General features: G+C 43.4%; 1 protein-coding gene across 11 annotated transcripts in view; it reads left to right on the top strand.

The window, feature by feature from the left end:
- The window catches only part of NBN (nibrin), a 54148-nt gene that overhangs the window by 29703 nt on the left and 2937 nt on the right, over window positions 1–21508 (top strand). For 10 of the 11 annotated variants that reach the window (XM_084864785.1, XM_084864783.1, XM_084864780.1 and 7 more), the window contains 3 exons: window positions 2215–2328; window positions 14694–14743; window positions 16832–16998. In XM_084864785.1, coding sequence (XP_084720911.1) covers window positions 2215–2328; window positions 14694–14743; window positions 16832–16862 — 195 coding nt within the window. In that variant the 3' untranslated portion in view covers window positions 16863–16998. Of the gene's footprint in view, window positions 1–2214; window positions 2329–14693; window positions 14744–16831; window positions 16999–21271; window positions 21453–21508 lie in introns of those variants that run through there. The other variant, XR_014793218.1, reaches the window with a different exon arrangement.

Raw genomic sequence — 21508 nt, 5'->3', positions numbered from 1 at the left:
AACTTTTTAAAGTGGGGGCCAGATCACGGTCCCTCAGAGAGCTGGAGGGCTGGACTATATGAACTACTAATTCCTACTGTAACACCTCGGCTGCGCTCACTGCCCAAAAAACCTGGCGGGCCAGATCAGACTCCTCTGCGGGCCGCATGTGGCCCGCGGGCCGTAGTTTGAAGACCCCTGATATAGGATACCCTCATTGTTACCATCAGACCTGAGTGCCGCCTCTTTTAGGAACGATTAGATCATTATTTTGCCCATGAGGTTGTCTAAGTTCTTTGCTGTCTGCTCTGGGCTGTCTGGCTCCACTGTGAACCTGCTCTGACAGCTCTTGCTCATGCGGTTGATGAAAATGCTCTAGTAATCATTTCAAGGCAGCTTCTCTGGAAACAGGGTTTCTCTGGAACGGGATCTGTGTGATGCTCCCTGTGACCATGAGGTATTGGATTTGTCTCTCCAATGGCAGCTGCTAATAACATTTCCCAGTTACATGAGAGGTCTGCCGCTCTGACAGCTCCACAGGGTCTGCCCTCCATTTCAGAGGAAGAACTTCTGCATGGAGTGGAAGAGGGGGGTCTCCATCACAGAGCTCCCTTACCTCCCACCCACAGCCAGGAGCGCACAGGGGCATCCTTCACTTTTCTTCACCCAATGATAAGGGGTTGAGAGAGAAAGAGAAACAGGATGTGAGAGAGAAATTGTCTCCTGTTTTCGCCCTGACTGGAATTAAACAGCAGTCCTGGTGTATGCCCTAACGGGTCAAACACACAACCTTTGGTGCACAGACGACACTTCAAGCACCTGAGCCACCCAGCCAGGACATGGGGGCATTCACATTCCCTATTTCCTGTTAAGTACCCAGTTACAAAACTCATGGCCAAAATCCAAATGACATATTTTTTTTTTTTTTGTATTATTGATAATTAAGTTACCAAAGGAAAAGCGATAATATTCACTGTTGGCCCAGGGGTGATGAAGGTATATAAAGTAGTACATATTTCTGGAAAGTAATTTGGAAAAATTTAAAACCCTTAAAAGTGTTAATATCCTTAACAAGGAATTTTTTGAGAGTATAAAAGAAATTCAACCCAAAATTTGTAGGAAAATATGTTTAATATGATTACCTCTAATGAAAGAATTTGTGTTTTTCTTTATATACCCAAATCAATGACACAGTTTTACATGTACTCTTGAAATACTGCTTAATGATGTCAATGAATTTAACATTCCCTTTCAGGTTCTTGTATTGAAATTTAAAAAAATATGTCCCATAAATAGTAAGAATTTATTACTCCCTAAAGTGCACTTGTTATGGGTTTTCATATATTTTTAAGCACTTCTTTATTTGTAAGCAATTAAAGTTTCAATTAAAAGTATAAACTGTTGCCGGGACCGGTTTGGCTCAGTGGCTAGAGCGTCGGCCTGGGGACTGAAGGGTCCCGGGTTCAATTCCGGTCAAGGGCATGTACCTTGGTTGCGGGCGCATCCCCAGTAGGGGGTGTGCAAGAGGCAGCTGATTGATGGTTCTCTCTTGTCGATGTTTCTAACTCTCTATCCCTCTCTCTTCCTCTCTGTGAAAAATCAATAAAATATATATTTAAAAAAAAAAAAAAAAGTATAAACTGTTGCCATATCCAACATCTCTTGCTAGGGATGTATAAGTCAGAAAGTTTGAATACTTGAATATTTGCAAGTATCAGCAGGACTTAAGCTCTGAAATCTTTAGAAGACAATATTCGACTTTAAATTATAGTGTGTGCTCACCTGGAGTTGCTCTGATTGGTGGATGATGTGCTATGTGATTTTTGAGTAAAACCTCCAAATTAAAAATCTTAAATTTTCTTAATACATAAATCTAGTCATGTATCTACATCTTGGTATAATAATAGCCAAACATAGGGCAAATACATGGCTCTACCGCAGTGACTGCTCTGTCTCTCACATTGTCACCAGAGGTTGTAGACATCTTTGGCTCTGGTGTTACCCACTAGAGGTCTGATGCGTGAAATTCATGCAAGAGTGGGTCTTCCTTCCCCCGGCTGCTGGCACCCAGGACCCAAGCTTCCCTTGTAACCCTGGCTTCGTCCAGAAGGACATCCAGTCTAATTAGCATATTATGTTTTTATTATTGTAGATGATTTATAACCCTTGCTGTGTTTAAGCTCTTAAAAATGATTGTCTTAACCTGTTGATGCATTTAAGCTTACTACTTAACAGGTCGCATTTTCAGGAGCAGGAAAACTCCCACAGATCATTGGAGGATCAGACCTAGTAGCCCATCATGCTCGGAAGAATACAGAATTAGAAGACTGGTTAAGGCAGGAAATGGAGGTTAGTAGAAGTGGGGCCTGGTAACTTGTTTGCTGTGCATTTTGATCCCTTGTGGTTTCCTTAAATTCTTCTCTGATCTATTTATTTATTTTTGTACACTCTCTCTTTATTTTTATTATTGACACTATTATAGATGTCAATTTCCCCAGTTCCCCCCTTTACCCAACTCCTGCCCTGCCTTCCCTCTGTCCATCACACATTGTCTGTGTTCATGGGTTGTGCATGTATGTTCTCTGGCTAATCCATTCACCCTCCATCCAGTCCCCCTAACAGCTGTCGGTCTCTTCCATGGGCCTATGCCTCTGTTTCTGTTTTGTTCGTCGGTTTATTTTGTTCGTTAGGTTCCACATGTGAGGTCACATGGTACTTGTCTTTCTCTGACTGGCTCATTTCACTTAGCACCATGATTAGCAAACTGTGGCTCGCGAACCACATGCAGCTCTTTGGCCCCTTGAATGTGGCTCTTTCACAAAATACCACGGCCTGGGCGAGTCTATTTTGAAGAAGTGGTATTAGAAGAAGTTTAAGTTTAAAAAATTTGGCTCTCAAAAAAGAAATTTCAGTCATTGTACTGTTGATATTTGGCTTTGTGGACTAATGAGTTTGCTGACCGCTGATTCTTAGCACAGTACTCCCTGGTCCCTCTGTGCTGTCTCAAGAGTAAGTTCTCAAAAGCAAACTTAAGTGACTCATTCAGGAACATGCCTGAGTTAAGTGCTGCTCATTCACTTATTTCCCTCAGATTCAGCATTGGGCTTTGATCTGCAGATGCAGCCTTTTTTATTCAAGGAAATTTCTGTTATAGCTTTCTAATTATTTTTGTATTGGTTTCAGAGAGGAAGGAAGAGAGACATAGAGACATCAATGATGAGAAAATCATTGATTGGCTGCCTCTTGCACGTTCCAGCCTGAGAGTCAAGCCCAAAGCCCAGGCATGTGCCCTGACCAAAAACTGAACCATGACCTCCTGGTTCATAGGTTGATGCTCAACCACTACACCATGCCAGCCAGGCTTCTGTTACATCTTTCAAAACACTTTTGTATTTTCTGGGTTCTGTACATTTAAGACCCAACTGTCTTTTATTAGTTCACCGTGACCCTCCACATTTTTATCTTCTGCATTCATTGTGATTTTTAAGCTCTTTCACTATATCAGAAATTCAGATTTAGCAGTACATATTTCTGGAAAGTAATTTGGAAAAGTTTATGTTTCTTGCCAGCTATGTGACCTTGTGATCTTGGGCAAATTACTTAACTTCTGTCTGCCTCCGTTTTATAGCACCTCTGCTTCATAGACTTTGTGTGAGGACTAAATAAGGCTCCACATATAGAGTATCTGTAACGGGAAACCGTCAGTCTTAGCTATTTCTAATTTATTCAGTTCTGAAATGGTGTTATAGTTCTGTTTGTTTGCCTCGCATTTGTTTCCTTTCTATGTCTTTTTTTATCATTTAACTTTCTTACTGCTTTCAAGTCCTTGTTAATGTGTGTATTTTTTATTCTTAAGTTATTGTTTTTTGCAGACTGGATTCTTCATCTTCTTTGGCAAGTTCTGTTCTGTCCCCTTTTCCTCCAGTGTATGGAGTGGCGCTGCTGTTTCCATTCGTCAGCAGCTGTTTAAAGTGACCTGTCCAGTACGCGCTCTGCTATGTGAAGTGTCCTGGGCCATCTTACGTAGGGATTACTTTCTAAAGCCAGTTTGTGAGCCAAAAACTGAATGTAGTTGAAGTTCCTCCCACCCTTAGCTTGCTATAGAGAACAGGGCTATTTGGTGGGTCACACCGCCCACCCCTGGCAGGTGCTTGGCAGAGGCCCAGGGAGACCCGCCTAGTCTCTGGAGCCTGAAGCCCTGGAGTGAGGAAAGGGAGGGCGCAGCTGGAGCCGGCACTGGCCCTGGGCTGGAAGGAGGGGGAGCAGCAGAGTGCGTCCTGTCCCCTAGGAGTCTCCTGGCTCCTCCGTTTGCTGACATGTCCGGGATGCTGGTCAGTGTCGGTCCCACTGACTCCCCTCCCGCACCCATCCCTCCTGCAGCCACCACCGTCCTCTCCCTGCTCCGGCCGTTCTTTCCTATGTTTAGGGTGCCAGCAAGAAGGCCCAGGTTCGGTCAGCTCTAGCACTTTGAATGGCCTGGGTCAGTGTGAGGCTTCTGTCCCCTCAGTCTGGCTCTCTGGGTAGCCACCTTGTGAAGCCCATGCGTGGACCCTGCTCCTCGGACTGGGAGAAGGTGGCGCAGCGCCGGCGTTTTCCTGTTTCTTGTCTATTTCATTAGACTTGGGAGAGGGAGACCTTGTGTTCTGATTTATGCCGCCGAGCCTCCTGGCAGGATTTGGGGTCCAAGATAACAGATCCCTTCCTTCTCCTACGGGGTGCGGCGCCGCCTGTCTCAGCTCCCGGGGCTGCCCGCGGCTCGTCTACACCCCACCCAGGCTCTCCGCCCTGCTCTCTGCCTCTGCTGCCCCTCTGCTGCCGCCCTGGCAGTTACCCGGATTGGGAGTGAGCTCCGGAGGTTTTCTGGAGTTTAGTGTATTTTCACTCTGTGCGCTAAACATAGTAGTAATTCTTTGAACTCTGTCCAACCTGATTTGAATATGGAAAGATTGTGAGATGTATTTTTCCCAAACCCTTAAAAAATATCAGTAATATGAGGATTTCAATTTCTTGATACTATTTTATTTATTTATTTATTTTAAATATATTTTATTGATTTTTTACAGAGAGGAAGGGAGAGAGATAGAGAGCTAGAAACATCGATGAGAGAGAAACATCGACCAGCTGCCTCTCGCACACCCTCTACTGGGGATGTGCCCGCAACCAAGGTACATGCCCTTGACCGGAATCGAACCCGGGACCCTTCAGTCCAACTCTCTATCCACTGAGCCACACCGGTTTCGGCGATACTATTTTATTTAATGGTTGTACTAAAATACATAAAATAAAGCTGATTTTACTTCCTGATTTTTCTTTACTATAATACTTTATTTTAACAAGTATTGCATATGTGCCCTTTTTCCCCCCATTGACCCCCTCTAGCTTGCCCTCACCCACCCCAGGCCTTCACCACCCCACTGTCAGCGTCTGTGGGTTATCATATATGCTTACAAGGTTGATTACTTCCTACCCTTCTTCCCTCCGAGATCCCGCACTCTGTTCCATACTTCCATGTCTCTGGATTCATGCAGTTCATCAGTTTATTTTGTTACTTAGATTCCACATATGAGTGCAATCATGTGATACTTCTCTTTCTCTGACTGACTGACTTCACTTAGCATGATACTTGCCAGGTCCCTCCCATGATGTCTCAAAGAATAAAAGACCCTTTTTTTACTGCTGCATAATATTCCATGTGCAAATGTACCACAGCTTTTTATCCACTCATCTACTGATGGGCACTGGGGCTGTTTCCAGGTCTTAGCTATTGTAAATAATGCTGCTATGAATATAGGGGTGCATACATTCTTTCTGATTGGTGTTTCAGGATTCTTAGGATGTATTCCTAGAAGTGGAATCACTGAGTCAAATGACAGATCCTTACTTAATTTTTTGAGGAAACTCCATACTGTTCTCCACAGTGGCTGTACCGTCTGCATTCCCACCAGCAGTGCACGAGGGCTCCCTGTTCTCCACATCCTCGCCAGCACTTGTCATCTGTTGATTTGTTGATGGTAGCCATTCTAGCATGCATGAGGTGGTACCTCATTGTCATTTTAGTTATCATCTCTCTGATGATCAGTGATTTTGACCATTTTTCATATGTTTCTTAGCTGTCTGTATGTCCACTTTGGAGAAGTATCTCTTTAGGTCCTTTGCCCATTTTTTAATTGAATTGTTTGTCTTCCTTTTGTTAAGTTGTATGAGTTCCCTATATATTTTGGATATTAACCCTTTATCAGATTTATCATTGTCAAATATATTCTCCCATGCAGTGGGCTCTCTTTTCATTTTGTTGATGGTGTCTTTTTGATGTGCAAAACTTTATTTTAGTGTAGTCCCATTTGCTTATTTTCTCCTTAGTTTCCTTTGCCCTAAGAGATGTATCAATATCTGCAAACATATTGCTATGAGAGATGTCTGAGATTTTGCTGCCTATGGTTTCTTCTAGCACTTTTATGGTTCCCCAATTTACATTTAAGTCTTTTATCAATTTTGAGTTTATTCTTATATATGGTGTAAGTTGGTGGTCTAGTTTGATTTTTTTTTTTGCATTATCGTCTAATTTTCCCAACACCAAGACTGTCTTGACTCCATTCTATGCTCTTGCCTCCTTTGTCAAATATTAATTGAGTGTAATTGCTTGGGTTGATTTCTTGGGTCTCTGATCTGTTCCATTGTTCTATATGTTGTTCTTATGTCAATACCAGACTGTTTTGGTTATGGTGGCTTTGTAGTATAACTTGAAATCTAGTATTGTGATTCCTCTAATTTTGTTCTTCTTTCTCAACATTGCTGTGACTCTTTGGGGTTTTTTTTGGTTCCATATAAGTTTTTGGAGTATTTGTTCTATATCTGTGAAATATGCTGTTGGTATTTAATAGGGATTGCACTGAATCCTTTGGTAGTATGGAAATTTTAATGATGTTGATTCTACCAGTCTATGAACACAATATATTTTTCCACTTCTTTATATCATCCTCTATTTCTTTTTTCAATGTCCAGTAGTTTTCCAGTACAAGTCTTTTACCTCCTGGGTAAGATTCCTAAGAATCTTAATTTTTTGGTTGCAATGGTAAATGGGATTGTTGGTTTAGTTTCTCTTTCTGAGAATTCATTATCCTATAAAATAAAACACTAATATGCAAATTGACTAAACAGGGGAACGACTAGTCAGTTTGATGTACACTGACCACCAGGATACAGATGCTCAACGCAGGAGCTGCCCCTGGTGGTCAGTGCGCTCCTACAGGGGGAGCACTGCTCAGCCAGAAGCCAGGCTGACAGCTGGCGAGCACAGGGATGTGGTGGGAGCCTCTCCCGCCTCTGCAGCAATGCTAAGGAGCAGCAAACAGGCGGGCAGTGAGGAGCAAGGGGTCCGGGACCATGAGAGGGCACAAGCTGGGCTGAGAGACCCTTCCCCCTCCTCGGTGCTTGAATTTCATGCACTGGACCTCTATTTGGTGTAAAAAAAGCCATCAATTTTTGATTGTTGATTTTGTATCCTGCTACATTGCCAAATTCATTTATTAAACCTAATAGTGTTTTGGTAGAGTCTTTAGGGATTTCTGTGTACAATATTATGTCATCTGTGAATAATGAGAGTTCTTCCTTTCCAATTTGGATGTCTTTTCTTCTTGTTGTTGTTCTCTGTGGCTGGGACTTCCAGTACTGTGTTGACTAAGTGGTGAAAACAGACATCACTGTCTTGCTCCGGTTCTTAGGGGAAATGGTTTTAGTTTTTACCCATTGATTATGATGTTGGCTGTAGGTTTGTCATATTTGGTCTTTATTATGCTGAAATATGATTTTCCTATTCCCACTTCACTGAGAATATTTATCCAAAATAGGTGTTGGATTTTATCAAATGCTTTTACTCTGTCTATTGATATAATCATGTGATTTTTGTCATTCAATTTGTTTATTTGATATATCATGTTTCATGATTTGTGAATATTTTCCTAGCCTTGCATCCCTGAAATAAATCCCTCTTGATCATGGTATATGATCTTTTTAATATACTGCTGGATGCAATTTGCTAATATTTTGTTGAGGATTTTAGCATCTGTGTTCATCAGGGATATTGGCTGTGATTCTCTTTCTTTGTACTATCTTTATCTGGTTTGAAATTATGCTAATGCTGGCCTCAGAAAAAAAATGCTTGAAAGTGTTCCTTCCTCTTGGTTTCCTTGGAATACTTTGAGGACTGTCTGTGAAGCTGTCCTTACCCAGGTTTTTTTTTGTTTGTTTGTTTGTTTTGTTTTTTAATTACTGCTCCTATTTCCTCAGTTGTTATTGGCTTATTCAGGTTTTCTGATTCAGTTTTGGAAGGTTGTATTTTTCTAAGAATTTGTCCCTTTCATCCACATTGTCCAGCTTGTTGGCATAGTATTTTCTTACAATAGGTATTTCTGCGGTGTCAGTGGTTACTTTTCTGCTTTCATTTCTGATTTTATTTATTTGGGTCCTCTCTTTTTGTTTCTTGATGAATCTAGCTAATGGTTCATCAATCTTGTTTATCCTTTCAAAGAACCAGCTCTTTATTTCATTGACTTCTTTATTTTTTTAGTCTCTATGTCATTTATTCCTGCTCTAATCTTTAATATTTCTTTCCTCCTACTTACTCTGGGCTTGTCTTGTTATTCTCTTTCTAGTTCATTAAGCTGTAAGGTTAAATAGTTTATCATTAACTAGAGGCTCTCTGCACAAAATTTGTGCACTTGGGAGGTTATCTAAGCTCGCCCTGTTTTGTGAATATTTTTTTAAAAATATATTTTATTGATTTTTTACAGAGAAGAAGAGAGAGGGATAGAGAGTTAGAAACATCTCTTGCAATCTGGGACCCCTCGGGGGATGTCCGACTGCTGGCTTGTGGCTGGATGGCCTTCTGCTGCACAGCCTGCTGTTTGAGCTTCAGCAGCTGCTGCACGTACATGGGCTGGGCCACCACAGTCTGTCCTATGAACACTATCGAGTAGGTGAGACAAGTGCGGAAGCAGTCACTGAGTTGTTCAGACTGACTGCCTTCTACAGAGAATGTCACTGGGATTGGGCCTAAGCCGGCAGTCAGACCTCACACTCACACTCTGGGACCCCTCAGCAAATGTAGCATTGTGCCAAGCCGCAGGCGCCAGGGAGGAGCCCAAATTGGAGCGGGTGCCGCACCGCTTTCGCTCATCCAGGCCTGCTGCGCCTGCTGCCGTGATTTGGCACTGCTGCCGTGATTTGGCACTGCTGCCGTGATTTGGCACTGCTGCCGTGATTTGGCACTGCTGCCGTGATTTGGCACTGCTGCCGTGGTGTCGGAGAGGCTCCTGCCGTGGCAGCCGTGCTCGCCAGCCGTGAGCCTGGCTTCTGGCTGAGCGGTGCACTCCCTGGAGTGCACGACCATCGGGACAGCTACTGCATTGACTGTCTGCTTCCTGGTGGTCAGTGCACATCATAGTTCCCTTGTAATGGTCAGATAGGCTTTTATTATATGGATTTTCTTGTTTTGTAAGGTAAACCTGTAGTGCTATAAACTTCCCTCTCAGGACTGCTTTTGCTATGTCCCAGAGCAGGGGTCCTCAAACTTTTTAAAGTGGGGGCCAGATCACGGTCCCTCAGAGAGCTGGAGGGCCGGACTATATGAACTACTAATTCCTACTGTAACACCTTGGCTGCGCTCACTGCCCAAAAAACCTGGCGGGCCGGATCAGACTCCTCTGCGGGCCGCATGTGGCCCGCGGGCCGTAGTTTGAAGACCCTGTCCCAGAGATTTGGGGTTGCTGTGTGTTCATTTTCACTTGTTTCCAGGAAGTTTTCGATTTCTTTTCTTGATTTCATTGATAACCTATTCATCCTATAAAACAAAAGCTTAATATACTAAGTGTTTGGTTGACAGGTCAACCATTCAACCAATCAAAGCGTAATATGTTAATGATAAGCTAAGGTTGCTCAACCACTTGCTGTTATGTGCACTGACCACCAAGGGACAGATGCTCCACCTGGTAGGTTAGCTTACTGCTGGGGTCCAGCTGATTGGGACTGAACGAGATGGGCTGGACATGCCCTGGAGTCCACCCACAGTCCCTCCCTGGCTGGCCAATGTCCTGCATCCCTCCCTGGTCTCACTTGTGCATTGGTGGGGTCCCTCAACCCGGCTTGCACCCTCTTACAATCTGGGACCCCTTGGGGGATGTCAAAGAGCTGGTTTCGGCCCAATCCCGCAGGCCAGGCTGAGGGACCCCACTGGTGCACAAATTCATGCACTGGACCTCTAGTGTTTAATACCATGCTATTTAGCCTCCATGTGTTTGAATGTTTTTGGATATTTTACCTTAGGTGATTTCTAATTACATTCCACTGTGATCTGAGAAGATGCTTGATATGATTTCAATCTTCTTGAACTTGCTTTGTGTCCTAACATGTGGTCTATCTTTGTGAATGACCCATGTGCACTTGAGAAGAATGTTCTATAAATGTCAGTTAATTCCATCTGATCCAGTGTGTCCTTTAAAGGCACTGTTTCCTTAATTTTTTATCTGCTGATCTATCCAGTGAAGTTAACAGGGTGATAAGACCCTACTATGACTGTATTGTTGCTATCTCACTGAAAGCCCTCTAAGAAGGGGTTTTGATATATGCAGCTACTCCTCCTGGTGCAGATGTGTTTACCAGGGTCACATCCTTAGCTGTACGTAGTGCCCTGTGTTGTTCTTGTGATCGCCTTCATTTTGATGTCTACTTTGTCAGGTATGAGTATTGCTACCCCAGCTTTTTTTCGTTTGCATTTGCATGGAAAAAAGTTTTCCATCCCTTCACTCTCATCCTGTGTGAGTCTTTTGTTCTGAGGTGGGTCTCTTGAAGACAGCATATAATCAGGTCATGATTTTTTTTTATCCATCAGCTGCCCTGTCTTTTGATTATAGCATTTAATCCATTTACATTTACGGATATTATTGATAGGTACTTATTTATAGCCATGTTATTTCTGTATGACTAGGTTTCTCTCTCTATTTCTTCTCATTACAGCAGTCCCTTTAGCATTTCTTATAATCCTGGCTTGGTGGTGGTGAACTCCTTTAGCTTTTTTTTTTCCACCAGGAAAAAGAAGCTCTTTATTTGACTGTTTATTTTGAATGATAGCCTTGCTGGATATACTAATCTTGGTCTCATATCCTTGCTTTCCATCACCTTGAGTACTTCATGCCATTCTCTTCTGGCCTGTAGAGTTTCTGATGAGAAATCAGGTGTCAGCCTCATGGGAACTCCTTTGTAGGTAACAGTTTGCTTTTCTCTTGCTGCCTTTAACATTTTCTCTTTGTCTTCAGTTTTTGCCATTTTACCTATGATGTGTCTGGGCTTGGGCCTGTTTGGGTTCTTCTTGCTTGGGACTCTCTTTAGCTCCTGAACTTGTGTGGCCTTTTCTTTCACCAGGTTAGGGAAGTTTTCTGCCGTTATTTCTTCAAAAATGTTCTCATCTCTTTCTCCCTTTCTGGCTCACCCACTATTTGAATATTGTTGTTTCATGTTGTCCCATGTTTCAGCTACCTTAAGTTGTTCTCGTGTGTGTGTGTGTGTGTGTGTGTGTGTGTGTGTGTGTGTTTGATTTTTAATCCCCACCCGAGGATATTTTTTCATTGAATTTTAGAGAGTGGAAGAGAGAGGGAAAGACATAGAGAAATATCAGTGTGAGAGAAACACATTCATTGTTTGCCTCCTGAATGCACCCTGACCAGGGCACTGGCCAGGAGGAGCCTGCAACCAAGGAACATGCCCTTGGCCAGAATCGAACCTCAGTCCCTTTGGTCCACACAGGCCAATACTCTGTCCACTGAATCCTTCCAGCTAGGGCTGTCCTGTTTCTTAATTGTTGTTTTCTTTTTGGTTCTCTGATTGAATGATTTTTCTACCCTATCTTCTAATTCATTGATCCAGTTTTCAGTTACCCCTAATTTGCTGTGTATTTCTTCTAATGTGTGCTTTATTTGTGCTATGTCATTCTTTATTTGTTTTCATAGTAATTATATCTTTACTCATACTTTTGAACATCTTTACTATCATTATTCAGAACTCTATATCAAAATTTCTTATTTCCATTTCATTAACTCTTCTTCTGGATAATTCTCTTGTTCTTTCATTTGTGGGTTGTTTCTCTGTCTCCTCATTTTGTCTGCCTGTTTGGTCTGTGACTTTGTATTAGGTAGATCTGCTATGCTTCTCAGTCTCTAATGCTGCTGACTAATTAAATCAGGCAAAGACTCATGCCTCTACCTGCAGACTGATTGTATTCAGTCTTGAGTAGCCTCAGGCATTCACCCACATGTATGGCAATAGTTTTTCCAACAGGATGGGACAGTTGCTTCACTTAGAGGCTGATTGTTATTCTCAGACTCTTCATGGGCCTCAGAAACTTCACACCTTGGGGCATGTGGTTTCCCAATAGGGTGGTTCAGCTGTCTTCCCCCCAGCAAAACCGCCTAGATAGCGAATGTCTACATAAGAAAGAGGACCTCCACAGCGGGAGGGAATGACTCAGCACAGGAAACTGGTGTGTCTGCCTTCTGAGCTCTCCTTCTCTAGAGCCTCCAACTGTCTTCCACTCCGACAGCTCCAGTTCACTCTGCCCTCCCTCTGCCAGAGCAGAAGGTGAGTGGCTGCACAGGGAATGTTATGCATTGGCCCTTTAAGAGGGTGTCTGCATTTCTAGCCTTCTCTCTTTGGCAGACAGCATCCCTGTTGCTTTTTGCAGCCAGATGTTATGTGGGCACCCTTCTCGGGGTTGGTGCTCTCTGCCAGGGTGCCAGCTTGGGGCTTAGACCCCAGAGTTCTCAGTGGCAAGCCTCCACAGCTGGGGTTCCTCTGAGGAACTTCAGCTGCTGCTTGTGGGCCCCGGACCAGCCCTTTTGTGCCTCCGCCCCTCCTGCCAGCCTCTGTGTGGTCTCCACTTTTCAGCCTTGGTTCTCTCCAGGGAGTCTTCAGTTGCTTATTCAGGAAGTTTTCTGTATTTTAGTTGTAATTCCAGTTTGGTCATGGGAGCCTGTCCATGCAACATCCACTTACTCTGCTGCCATCTAGTATACTGTAACTTTAAAATTATCACCTTTGGCTGGGAAGGATAGTCTACACCGGTTTGGCTCAGTGGATAGAGCATCGGCCTGTGGACTGAAAGGTCCCAGGTTCGATTCCGATCAAGGGCATGTACCTTGGTTGTAGGCACATCCCCAGTGGGAGGTGTGCAGGAGGCAGCTGATCTATGATTCTCTCTCTTTGATGTTTCTAACTCTCTACCCCTCTCCCTTCCTCTCTGTAAAAAATCAATAAAATATATATTTTAAAAAAGAATATTTAGGATAATAACATCAGCAGTTTTTTATAGCTGTTAGTGAAAATCATATGTGTTCTCAGATGTATTCTGCCATACTCGTGAGAAAATGTGAAAGGGTGTAATTTTATTTAGCATGTCAGTGTACAAATGGGAAAATCCCTCTGTATGTCTGAACCCTGCACATCCTCCCGCTGGCCCTCTGCAGAGACGCACAGCGAGGGCCCTGGCTGAGAGCTGGGGCCCTTGTTCTGTAGCCCTGGCCCAGCCCAGCTCCTGAGGATGGCCCTTTGATCTCTGCAGGCCACTTAACCCCGTCTCTTCCCTTATTAACTAAATGCAGATAATAGTGCAAAACAGTACTGAAGTTACATGAAGATTTTTCCAGAAAGAGTTTTTACGACAGTATCTGGAAACACACAGATGTGACTTCTCGCCAGTAGAAGTTACTGTCTTTGGGGAGGCAGAGGTGGGTGAGCATTGGGGAGCTTGCAGCTGAGTCTCGTGGGCAGGCTTCACTGCGTTATAAAGAGGTGAAGAGCATGCTCCTTAGCACAGCACGCTGCGAACAATGCGCCTTGAGACAGACGTGGGAAGAGAAAAGAAAGGTGATCTGGGGGTCAGAGGGAGGAAGGGAACAAAAGCAGCCACAGGGTAGTCGGTAAATGGTGAGTCTGGTTTCTGTTTGTTTTGTAACTGTTTTTCCTGTTTGTGACTCAGTTGACTGGCATGCAGGGTTCACGGAGAGGAGTGAGCAGCAGTGGAGCGGGAGGGAGGACCAGGCTGTATGGAGTCTGGTTTCTGCAGTTGGCAGGAGAAGACCCTGCAGGGTTTGCTCAGCATCTGATACAGTCAGACCTCAGGAAAGTGCCCTCAGCACAGGGCTTTCCCGGCCCTAACTCTGCAAGGTGCGATAGTTTGATGAGTGTCAGTTTGACATTGCTTTGTGTGTGAGGTAACTCAGCAGCAGCTCCTGAGCCAATCGGGGACAGTGGGGAAGGGAGCCACTTGCTGGACGGGTGCTGTGGGTGAAGATGAGGGAAGTATTGCCCACCAGCCCCTTCATCAGTGGTATGACTCAGAACACTGAAGTTCAGTGGAGTACACGGATTCTGCTGGGGAGAAATGTTTCAAAGCCAGCAGGCGAGCAGTGTACGTTCTGGTTGCCTGAGGGAGACTGGCTGTGGAGGCTGTTTAATTCGAGGACGTTGCAATAATTGCGGCAGGCAGCAAACAGACGGGGGCTATTGGCGGGGGGGGGGGGGGGGGGGGGGGGCGGTGCAGAGCCAGAACGTGGCATCTGGTGCCCTCCTGGATGTGGAAAGCCCAAAGGTGACTGGCCACCAGGAGAGCGACTCATTACCTGTACATGCGTCACTGAGAAATGTTTGAAAGTATGTCATTTCCACAGGCGCAAAATCAACAGGCAAAAGAAGAGTCCCTTGCTGATGATCTCTTTAGGTAAGTTGAATTTCAGCTTTCTCATGAATCTTAGAGAGATCTATGTAAAATTCAGTTCTATTCATAAAGATTAAGTATTTTTCTTCCGTCCTTAGAAATAGAGGCTTCATCTCTTCACCTAAAGAATGTTTTGTTTTTAACTTGTATTTCTTTTTACAACATGGGCACCTCTTAGTTTAGTTACTGGATATAGCTTTGAAGTTTGGGGTTGACTCGTCCTATTGTACCCCAGGATATTTAAAATATGTTGGGGACACTAAGGTCAAAGAAGGCTCCTGAGCTGAGCTCATAAGTTTGCGAGATTTTCAACTGGGTAGAGTTATGAATAAATAGGTTTTGAATCAAGATAAGTAAATACCTGACCATTAGTTGAATTTTAATTGGCACAAGAATAAAAACAAGAGGCTGGATTAGAATTTCAAAGTAGGTTCTTGTGAGAAATTTAGCAGTTATAAGGAGCGATTATAATTTAATTCTGATTTAACATATTTTCACCATCTTACAGGCCCAACAAACCTTATAATTCACTTTCAAATACTCATAAAATACTATATTATATATAGATACTTGTTAGCAGAGAATAACATTTTCCCAAATTTATTTAAAGGCAAATGAAGAAAGTAATCTATTTTTGAGGCTGTTTTACAGCTGATTTTTTAATTTCATTATTGACAATATGACTCATTGGTCGACATGTGGACAGACAGTGCTCATTTCTCATCAGCAGTCAAAGGAGCCAGCCTGCTGCCCCGCTGCATTTGTGTAATTGCTACAGTAGAAAATGTTGTGAAGTATTGTTACTTAGGCTCACTTTGCTCTTTTGTGCAAACAGTATATTTTAATTGGTGGTGCTGAGGAAGTGTTTGAAGCTATGCTAGAAGTGTAAACACATTTATTGTTAAACCGTTGTGTCTGTTAATTATTTAAATGTTTTTATAGATTACTAGAGGCCCAGTGCACGAAATTCATGCACGGGGACAGATCCCTCAGTCCAGTCTGCACCGTCTCCAATCTGGGACCCCTCGAGGGATGTCCCTCTCACAATCCAGGACTGCTGGTTCCCAACTGCTTGCCTGCCTTCCTGATTGCCTCTAACCGCTTCTGCCTGCCTGATCACCCCCTAACCACTCCCATGCCAGCCTGATTGATGTCTAACTGCTCCCCTGCCAGCCCGTTTGCCCCCAACTTCCCTCCTCTGCCGGCCTGGTTGCCCCTAACTGCCCTCCTCTACTTGCCTGATCACCCACAATTGCCCTCCCTTGCAGGCCTGGTCCCTCCCAACTCCCCTCCCCTGCTGGCCATCTTGTGGTGACCATCTTGTGTCCACATAGGAGCAGCATCTTTGACTACATGGGAGCAGCCATCTTCTGTGTGGGAGGGATGGTCAATTTGCATATTACCCTTTTATTATATAGGATAGAGGCCTGGTGCATGGGTGGGGGCCAGCTGGTTTGCCCTGCAGATCAGGGTGGGGGTCCCCTTGGGCGTGGGGAGGCCTGAGCAAGGGGCCTGTGGTGGTTTGCAGGCCAGCCATGCCCCCTAGTGACCCAAGCGGAGGCCCTGGTGTCTGGGATATCTTTCTACAATTGAAACTTTGTAGCCTGGAGTGGAACCAAGCCTCCTGCTCGCTCCCTGGAGGCAGCCGTTTCTGTTTGGATCTGTTTACCTTCTGTAATTGAAACTCTGTAGCCTTGAGTGGAGGCTTAGGCCGGCAAGGGCAGGTGGAAAGCTTGGCTTCTTCCGTTGCCAGAGAAACCCAAGCCTCCCTCCTCTGATTAGGGTTAATTTTCATCCTCGCTCATTGGCTGGTGGGCATGGCTTAGGAGCCGAGTGATGGTTATTTGCATATTACTCTTTTATTAGGTAGGATTTGTTGTTGATGACGCTTTATTTTTACCAAATATTAATGAAAGTAGCATCAAAATAATCAATGAAAGTAAAAATGTCAGTGCTTAATATCTGATGCTAAGAATAAAATTGGCATTTTCATTCTGTTTGGTAACATGTGACTATTTTGAAGATCCTTTAAAAGCGAAAGAAATGCCATTGTTTATCTAAATATTATTTAACCCATTTCTTTCTTTGCAGATACAATCCTAACATAAAAAGGAGAAGATAGATAACCGAGGTTGTTATGAAGCAGCCATGGAAAAACATTTCCTGCCCACCTTACTTCCTGTTTCCTCTGGATTCAGGGGTTCAAGTTGCAAATGCTCTCTAGCCTGAATTTGTTAAATAAAATGCATAAAACTCCATTTATTTTGTGTGACAAGTAGTATGGTTTGTTGTTACTGAGCTGGGTGTTCCTCTGCTTCAAGTTAGTTTTTTTGTGTGTGTAATCTTTATTTATTACAGTTGTTCCTCTTTTTCCCCCATAGCTCCCCTCCACCCAGTTCCCACCCCATCCCTTCCCCTTACCCCCCATTGTCCTCATCCATAGGTGTACGATTTTTGTCCAATCTCTTCCCGCACCCTGCACACTCCCTCCCCCCCCCAGAATTGTCAATCTACTCCCTTTCTATGCTCCTGATTCTATTCTATTCACCAGTTTATTCTGTTCATCAGATTTTTTATTCACTTGATTTTTAGATTCACTTTTGATAGATATGTATTTGTTGTCACTTTCTTGTTCATAAGTTTTACCTTTACCTTTTTCTTCCTCTTCTTAGAGAATATCCTTCAGCATTTCATATAATATTGGTTTGGCAGTGATGAACTCCTTTAGCTTGTTCTTATCTGTGAAGATCTTTATCTGACCTTCAATTCTGAATGATAGCTTTGGTCGTAATCTTGGTTTTAGGTTCTTGCTATTAATCACTTTGAATATTTCTTGCCATTCCCTTCTGGCCTTCATAGTTTCTGTTGAGAAATCAGCTCCCTTGTAGGTAACTGTTTTTCTCTTGCTGCTTTTAATATTCTCTTTGTCTTTTGCCCTTGGCATTTTAATTACATGTGTCTTGGTGTGGTCCTCTTTGGATTCCTCTTGTTTGGGGTTCACTGCACTTCCTGGACTTGTATTAGGTCTAGTAATAATTAATGTCGTTTTCTAATACTTTTTAAAATTGAATTTATTTAAACAATACAACAAAATTTAATCAACAATATAGTTGCCGTTGTTTTCTACTACTTGTGCCCAACGCTCAGGAAGCATTTTAATCCCTCTGTTGTAAAATTCTTGTGATTTTGATGCAAAAAATTCGGTCAATGCATTTTTGAGGCATTCTTCATTATTAAATTTTTTTCCAAGAAGAAAGTTTTGCAAAGAACGAAACAAATGGTAATCGGAAGGGGCAATATCAGAAGAATATGCAGGTTGAGGGAGAACTTCCCATTCCAACTGGCGCAGTTTTTCAGCAGTGATTCTTGCAGTATGCGGTCGTGCGTTATCGTGGTGAAGAATTACGCCCTTCCGATTAATCAGCGCGGGTTCTTTTTCTCTTAAAGCTTGGGCTAACCTTTCCAATTGGGCACTATACACTGCACTTGTAATGGTTTGGTTAGATGGTAAAAGTTCATAATGAAGAATTCCTTTAAAATTCCACCAAACACACAACATCACTTTTTTCGCATGCAAGTCAGGTTTTGGCGTGGGCTGCGGAGCCTCATTTTTGTCCAACCATTGAGGCCGCCTTTTCAAATTAACATACAGCACCCATTCTTCATCTCCGGTAACAATTTGCTCTAAAAACGGCAAACAGTTTTGACGAGAGAGGAGCGAACTGCAAATTGTGACTCTTTGATTACGGTTGTTGTCGGTCAACTCATGAGGAACCCATTTTCCAAACTTTTGGACTTTGCCAAGTGCACGCAATTGATTGGAAATTGTTTTTTGTGAAGAATTTAAAGTTGTCGCAAGCTCTTGTTGGGTAATTTGAGGATTTTGCACCAAAAGAGCTTGAAGAGCTTCTTGATCAAAATTGGACACACGGCCTCGACCACTCTTGTCATCTAACGAAAATTTCCCTCGCGAAATTTCTCAAACCAACGCTGGCATTTTCTGGCGCTAACTGCATCTTGACCAAGAGCACTACAGATGTTTTTTGCAGCCTCACTTGCTTTTCTTCCTAATTGGAACTCGTAAAGCATGCAGTGCCGAATATGCTCTTCATCCGCCATCTTCTTAGCCCTAGTTTTGCAACAAAAACCAAACCAAACACAAACTTTTTCAAGCAAAACTTGTTAACTGCACTTCACATGTTCTGTAGATACCACGTGTTTGAAGGTTATGTCAATACAAGTCAACGCCAAGCAAGATTTTAAACGAATGTTTAAAAACGACATTAATTATTACTAGACCAAATAAGTCTATTTCTTTCACCAAGTAGGGGAAGTTTTCTGTCATTATTTCTTCAAATAGATTTTTAATATCTTGGTCTCTCTTTTTCTGGCTCCCCTATAATTCGGATGTTGGTATTCTTGAAGTTCTCCCAGAGGCTCCTCTACCTTCCTATTTTTGGATTCTTTTTTCCTTTTGCTTTTCTGGTTGGGTGTTTTTTTTTTTTTGCTTCTTCATATTTCAAATCTTTGACTTGATTCTTGGGATCCTCTAGTCTATTGTTGGATCTCTGTATATTCTTTATTTCAGTCAGTGTTTGCTTAATTTCTAATTGATCCTTTTTCATATCCTTGAGGGTCTCTCTGTATTTCTCGGAGGTTTCTAGAAGATTCTTGAGCAACGTTATAACCGTGATTTTGAACTCTATATCCAGTAGTTTGCTTTCCTTCATTTCTTTCATTTGTGACCTGTTTCTTTGTCTCTGCAATTTGGATGCTTCCCTGTGTTGATAGAGTGGTTTTTGTGTGCTAGGTGTTCTATGGGGCCCAGTGGCTCAGCCTCCCTAATTACCTGAGGTGGACATTTTTGGTGCATCCCTTTGTGGGCTGTGAGCACAGTTTTGTTGTAGTTAAGCCTTGATTGCTGTTGGTATCGCTGGGAGGAATTGACCTCCAGGTCAATTGGCTGTGAGGATCAGCTATGTCTATAATGGGAGAACTTCTGTGCTAGAGATACCCTTATGAGGCAAGACTTGCTTCAGTGGGGCTTTGGTGCTCACTGATTCTGCCCCCTGAGTTTATCTCTTATGGATGTGAAGAGTTGTAATCTGGATGGTCTCACTCTGACTACTGGGTACACTGGCTCTTGGATCTCCAAGGAGGTGCAAAGTCAGCCACTGCCTGAGGCCACCCAGCAGGAGCTAGAGAGATCTGCAGATTCCTCCTTTTTGTTTGGGATTTGGAGGTGCCCAGATGAGGCACAGCTAAGAAGCAATGCAACTGCTGTCCAGCCTTGGGCCTTCTTTTGGAGGTTCTGGGGCTCTCTGACCCAGCTGCAGTTTGGCATGTTTCTAGGCGGAGAAAGGCCAGGCCATGTGTATGCAAAAGCTTCTGCACACAGATTGGGTGGGTTTGTAAATTGGGCAGGGCAGGGTCTCAGGGAATCACCAGAGTGGAGCAAACAGCAATGGCTGCCTGTCAGCCCTGCCCCAAAGAGGCCCCTGGTTCTCTGTGTCCTTAGGCACCATGCAGGAACAATGATCGCTGCAAGCACCTCTGAGAGAAAGCCACCCTCACGTTCTAGCCCAATGCCAGACAGTCCAGTTTCTCTCCAAATGAGTCTGGGTCCCCAGAGTCTCTCCCGGAACGGGAGTTCAGAGCACTTGGCCGTTTGTGTCTCCCTCCTAATTAAAGACTACAGCTGCCAGTCCCTTTTGCATGCGCCTCTGTATCTCCAGTCTTCCACACCTCCTACCAGACTCCATGTGCTTTTCTCTTTACTTCTAATGGTATAATTTCCATTCAGCCTGCCTTACCGTGGTTCTGGATGATATTCATTTTGTCTTTTAGTTGTAGTTTTAATATGGTTGTGCGCGGCAGCAAGTTCAGGAGTTTAACCATGCCGCCATCTTGGTTGTCAGTGTTTAGTTTTTGTAAAGTACAAATGGTAAGAGATGACTATCTCATCTCTTACAGTAATTTTTTTCCATTTTTCAATTTAGTTTTATTATTGAGTAGTTTATTAGTCACAGTTCATAATTCTAAAAAGATAAAAGGGTAAGGATTAAAAAGATTCCCTTCCACCACTGTCTCGGTTATTGGTTTCTCAGAAAAAAATATACAGCCAAAACCGATTTGGCTCAGTGGAGAGAGCATCAGCCTGCAGACTGCAGGGTCCCAGGCTCAATTCCGGTCAGGGACACATGCCTTGATTGCAGGCACATTCCCAATGGGGGATGTGCAGGAGGCAGCTGATCGATGTTTCTCTCTCATGGATGTTTCTGACTTTCTATTCCTCTCCCTTACTCTCTGTAAAAAAAATCAATGATATATTTTTTAAAAAGAAATATACAATACTCATTTATGTCTTTCCAGAGATTTTAACACCTATTCAGATTTCTATGCATATTGTCTGTCAATACTTTCCTACAAAATGGCATAACATGTCCAGTGTTCTGCATCTTGCCCCTCCCTCTGCACAGATTGGAAGGCCGTGGGTGTATCAGAACGATGGTTTTCTTTTCCATTATGCAGGAGTCGTTCCTGAGCCGACAGCCAGAGAGGTGACTGCAGGTGAAGCTGTCACCACATTCTAGTCCTGGAGACCGGAGACTTCCTCGTGCTTGTGAATGCATCTCACAGGAGGGAGACCTGTCTGTGGTCTACCGAGCTGGTGTCCCTCTGCTGGAGATCTAGTTTTTGTAAAGTACAAATGGTAAGATTGTCTTCTTTCTACTTTGAAGGGACATGGTAAGAAAAAAATGAATGTCT

This window comes from Pipistrellus hanaki (assembly GCF_964339955.1).
Source record: "Pipistrellus hanaki genome assembly, chromosome: 17".
NCBI classification, from domain to species: domain Eukaryota; kingdom Metazoa; phylum Chordata; class Mammalia; order Chiroptera; family Vespertilionidae; genus Pipistrellus; species Pipistrellus hanaki.
Note: the sequence above shows the minus strand (reverse complement) of the source record. Positions and strands in the feature narration are given on the sequence as shown.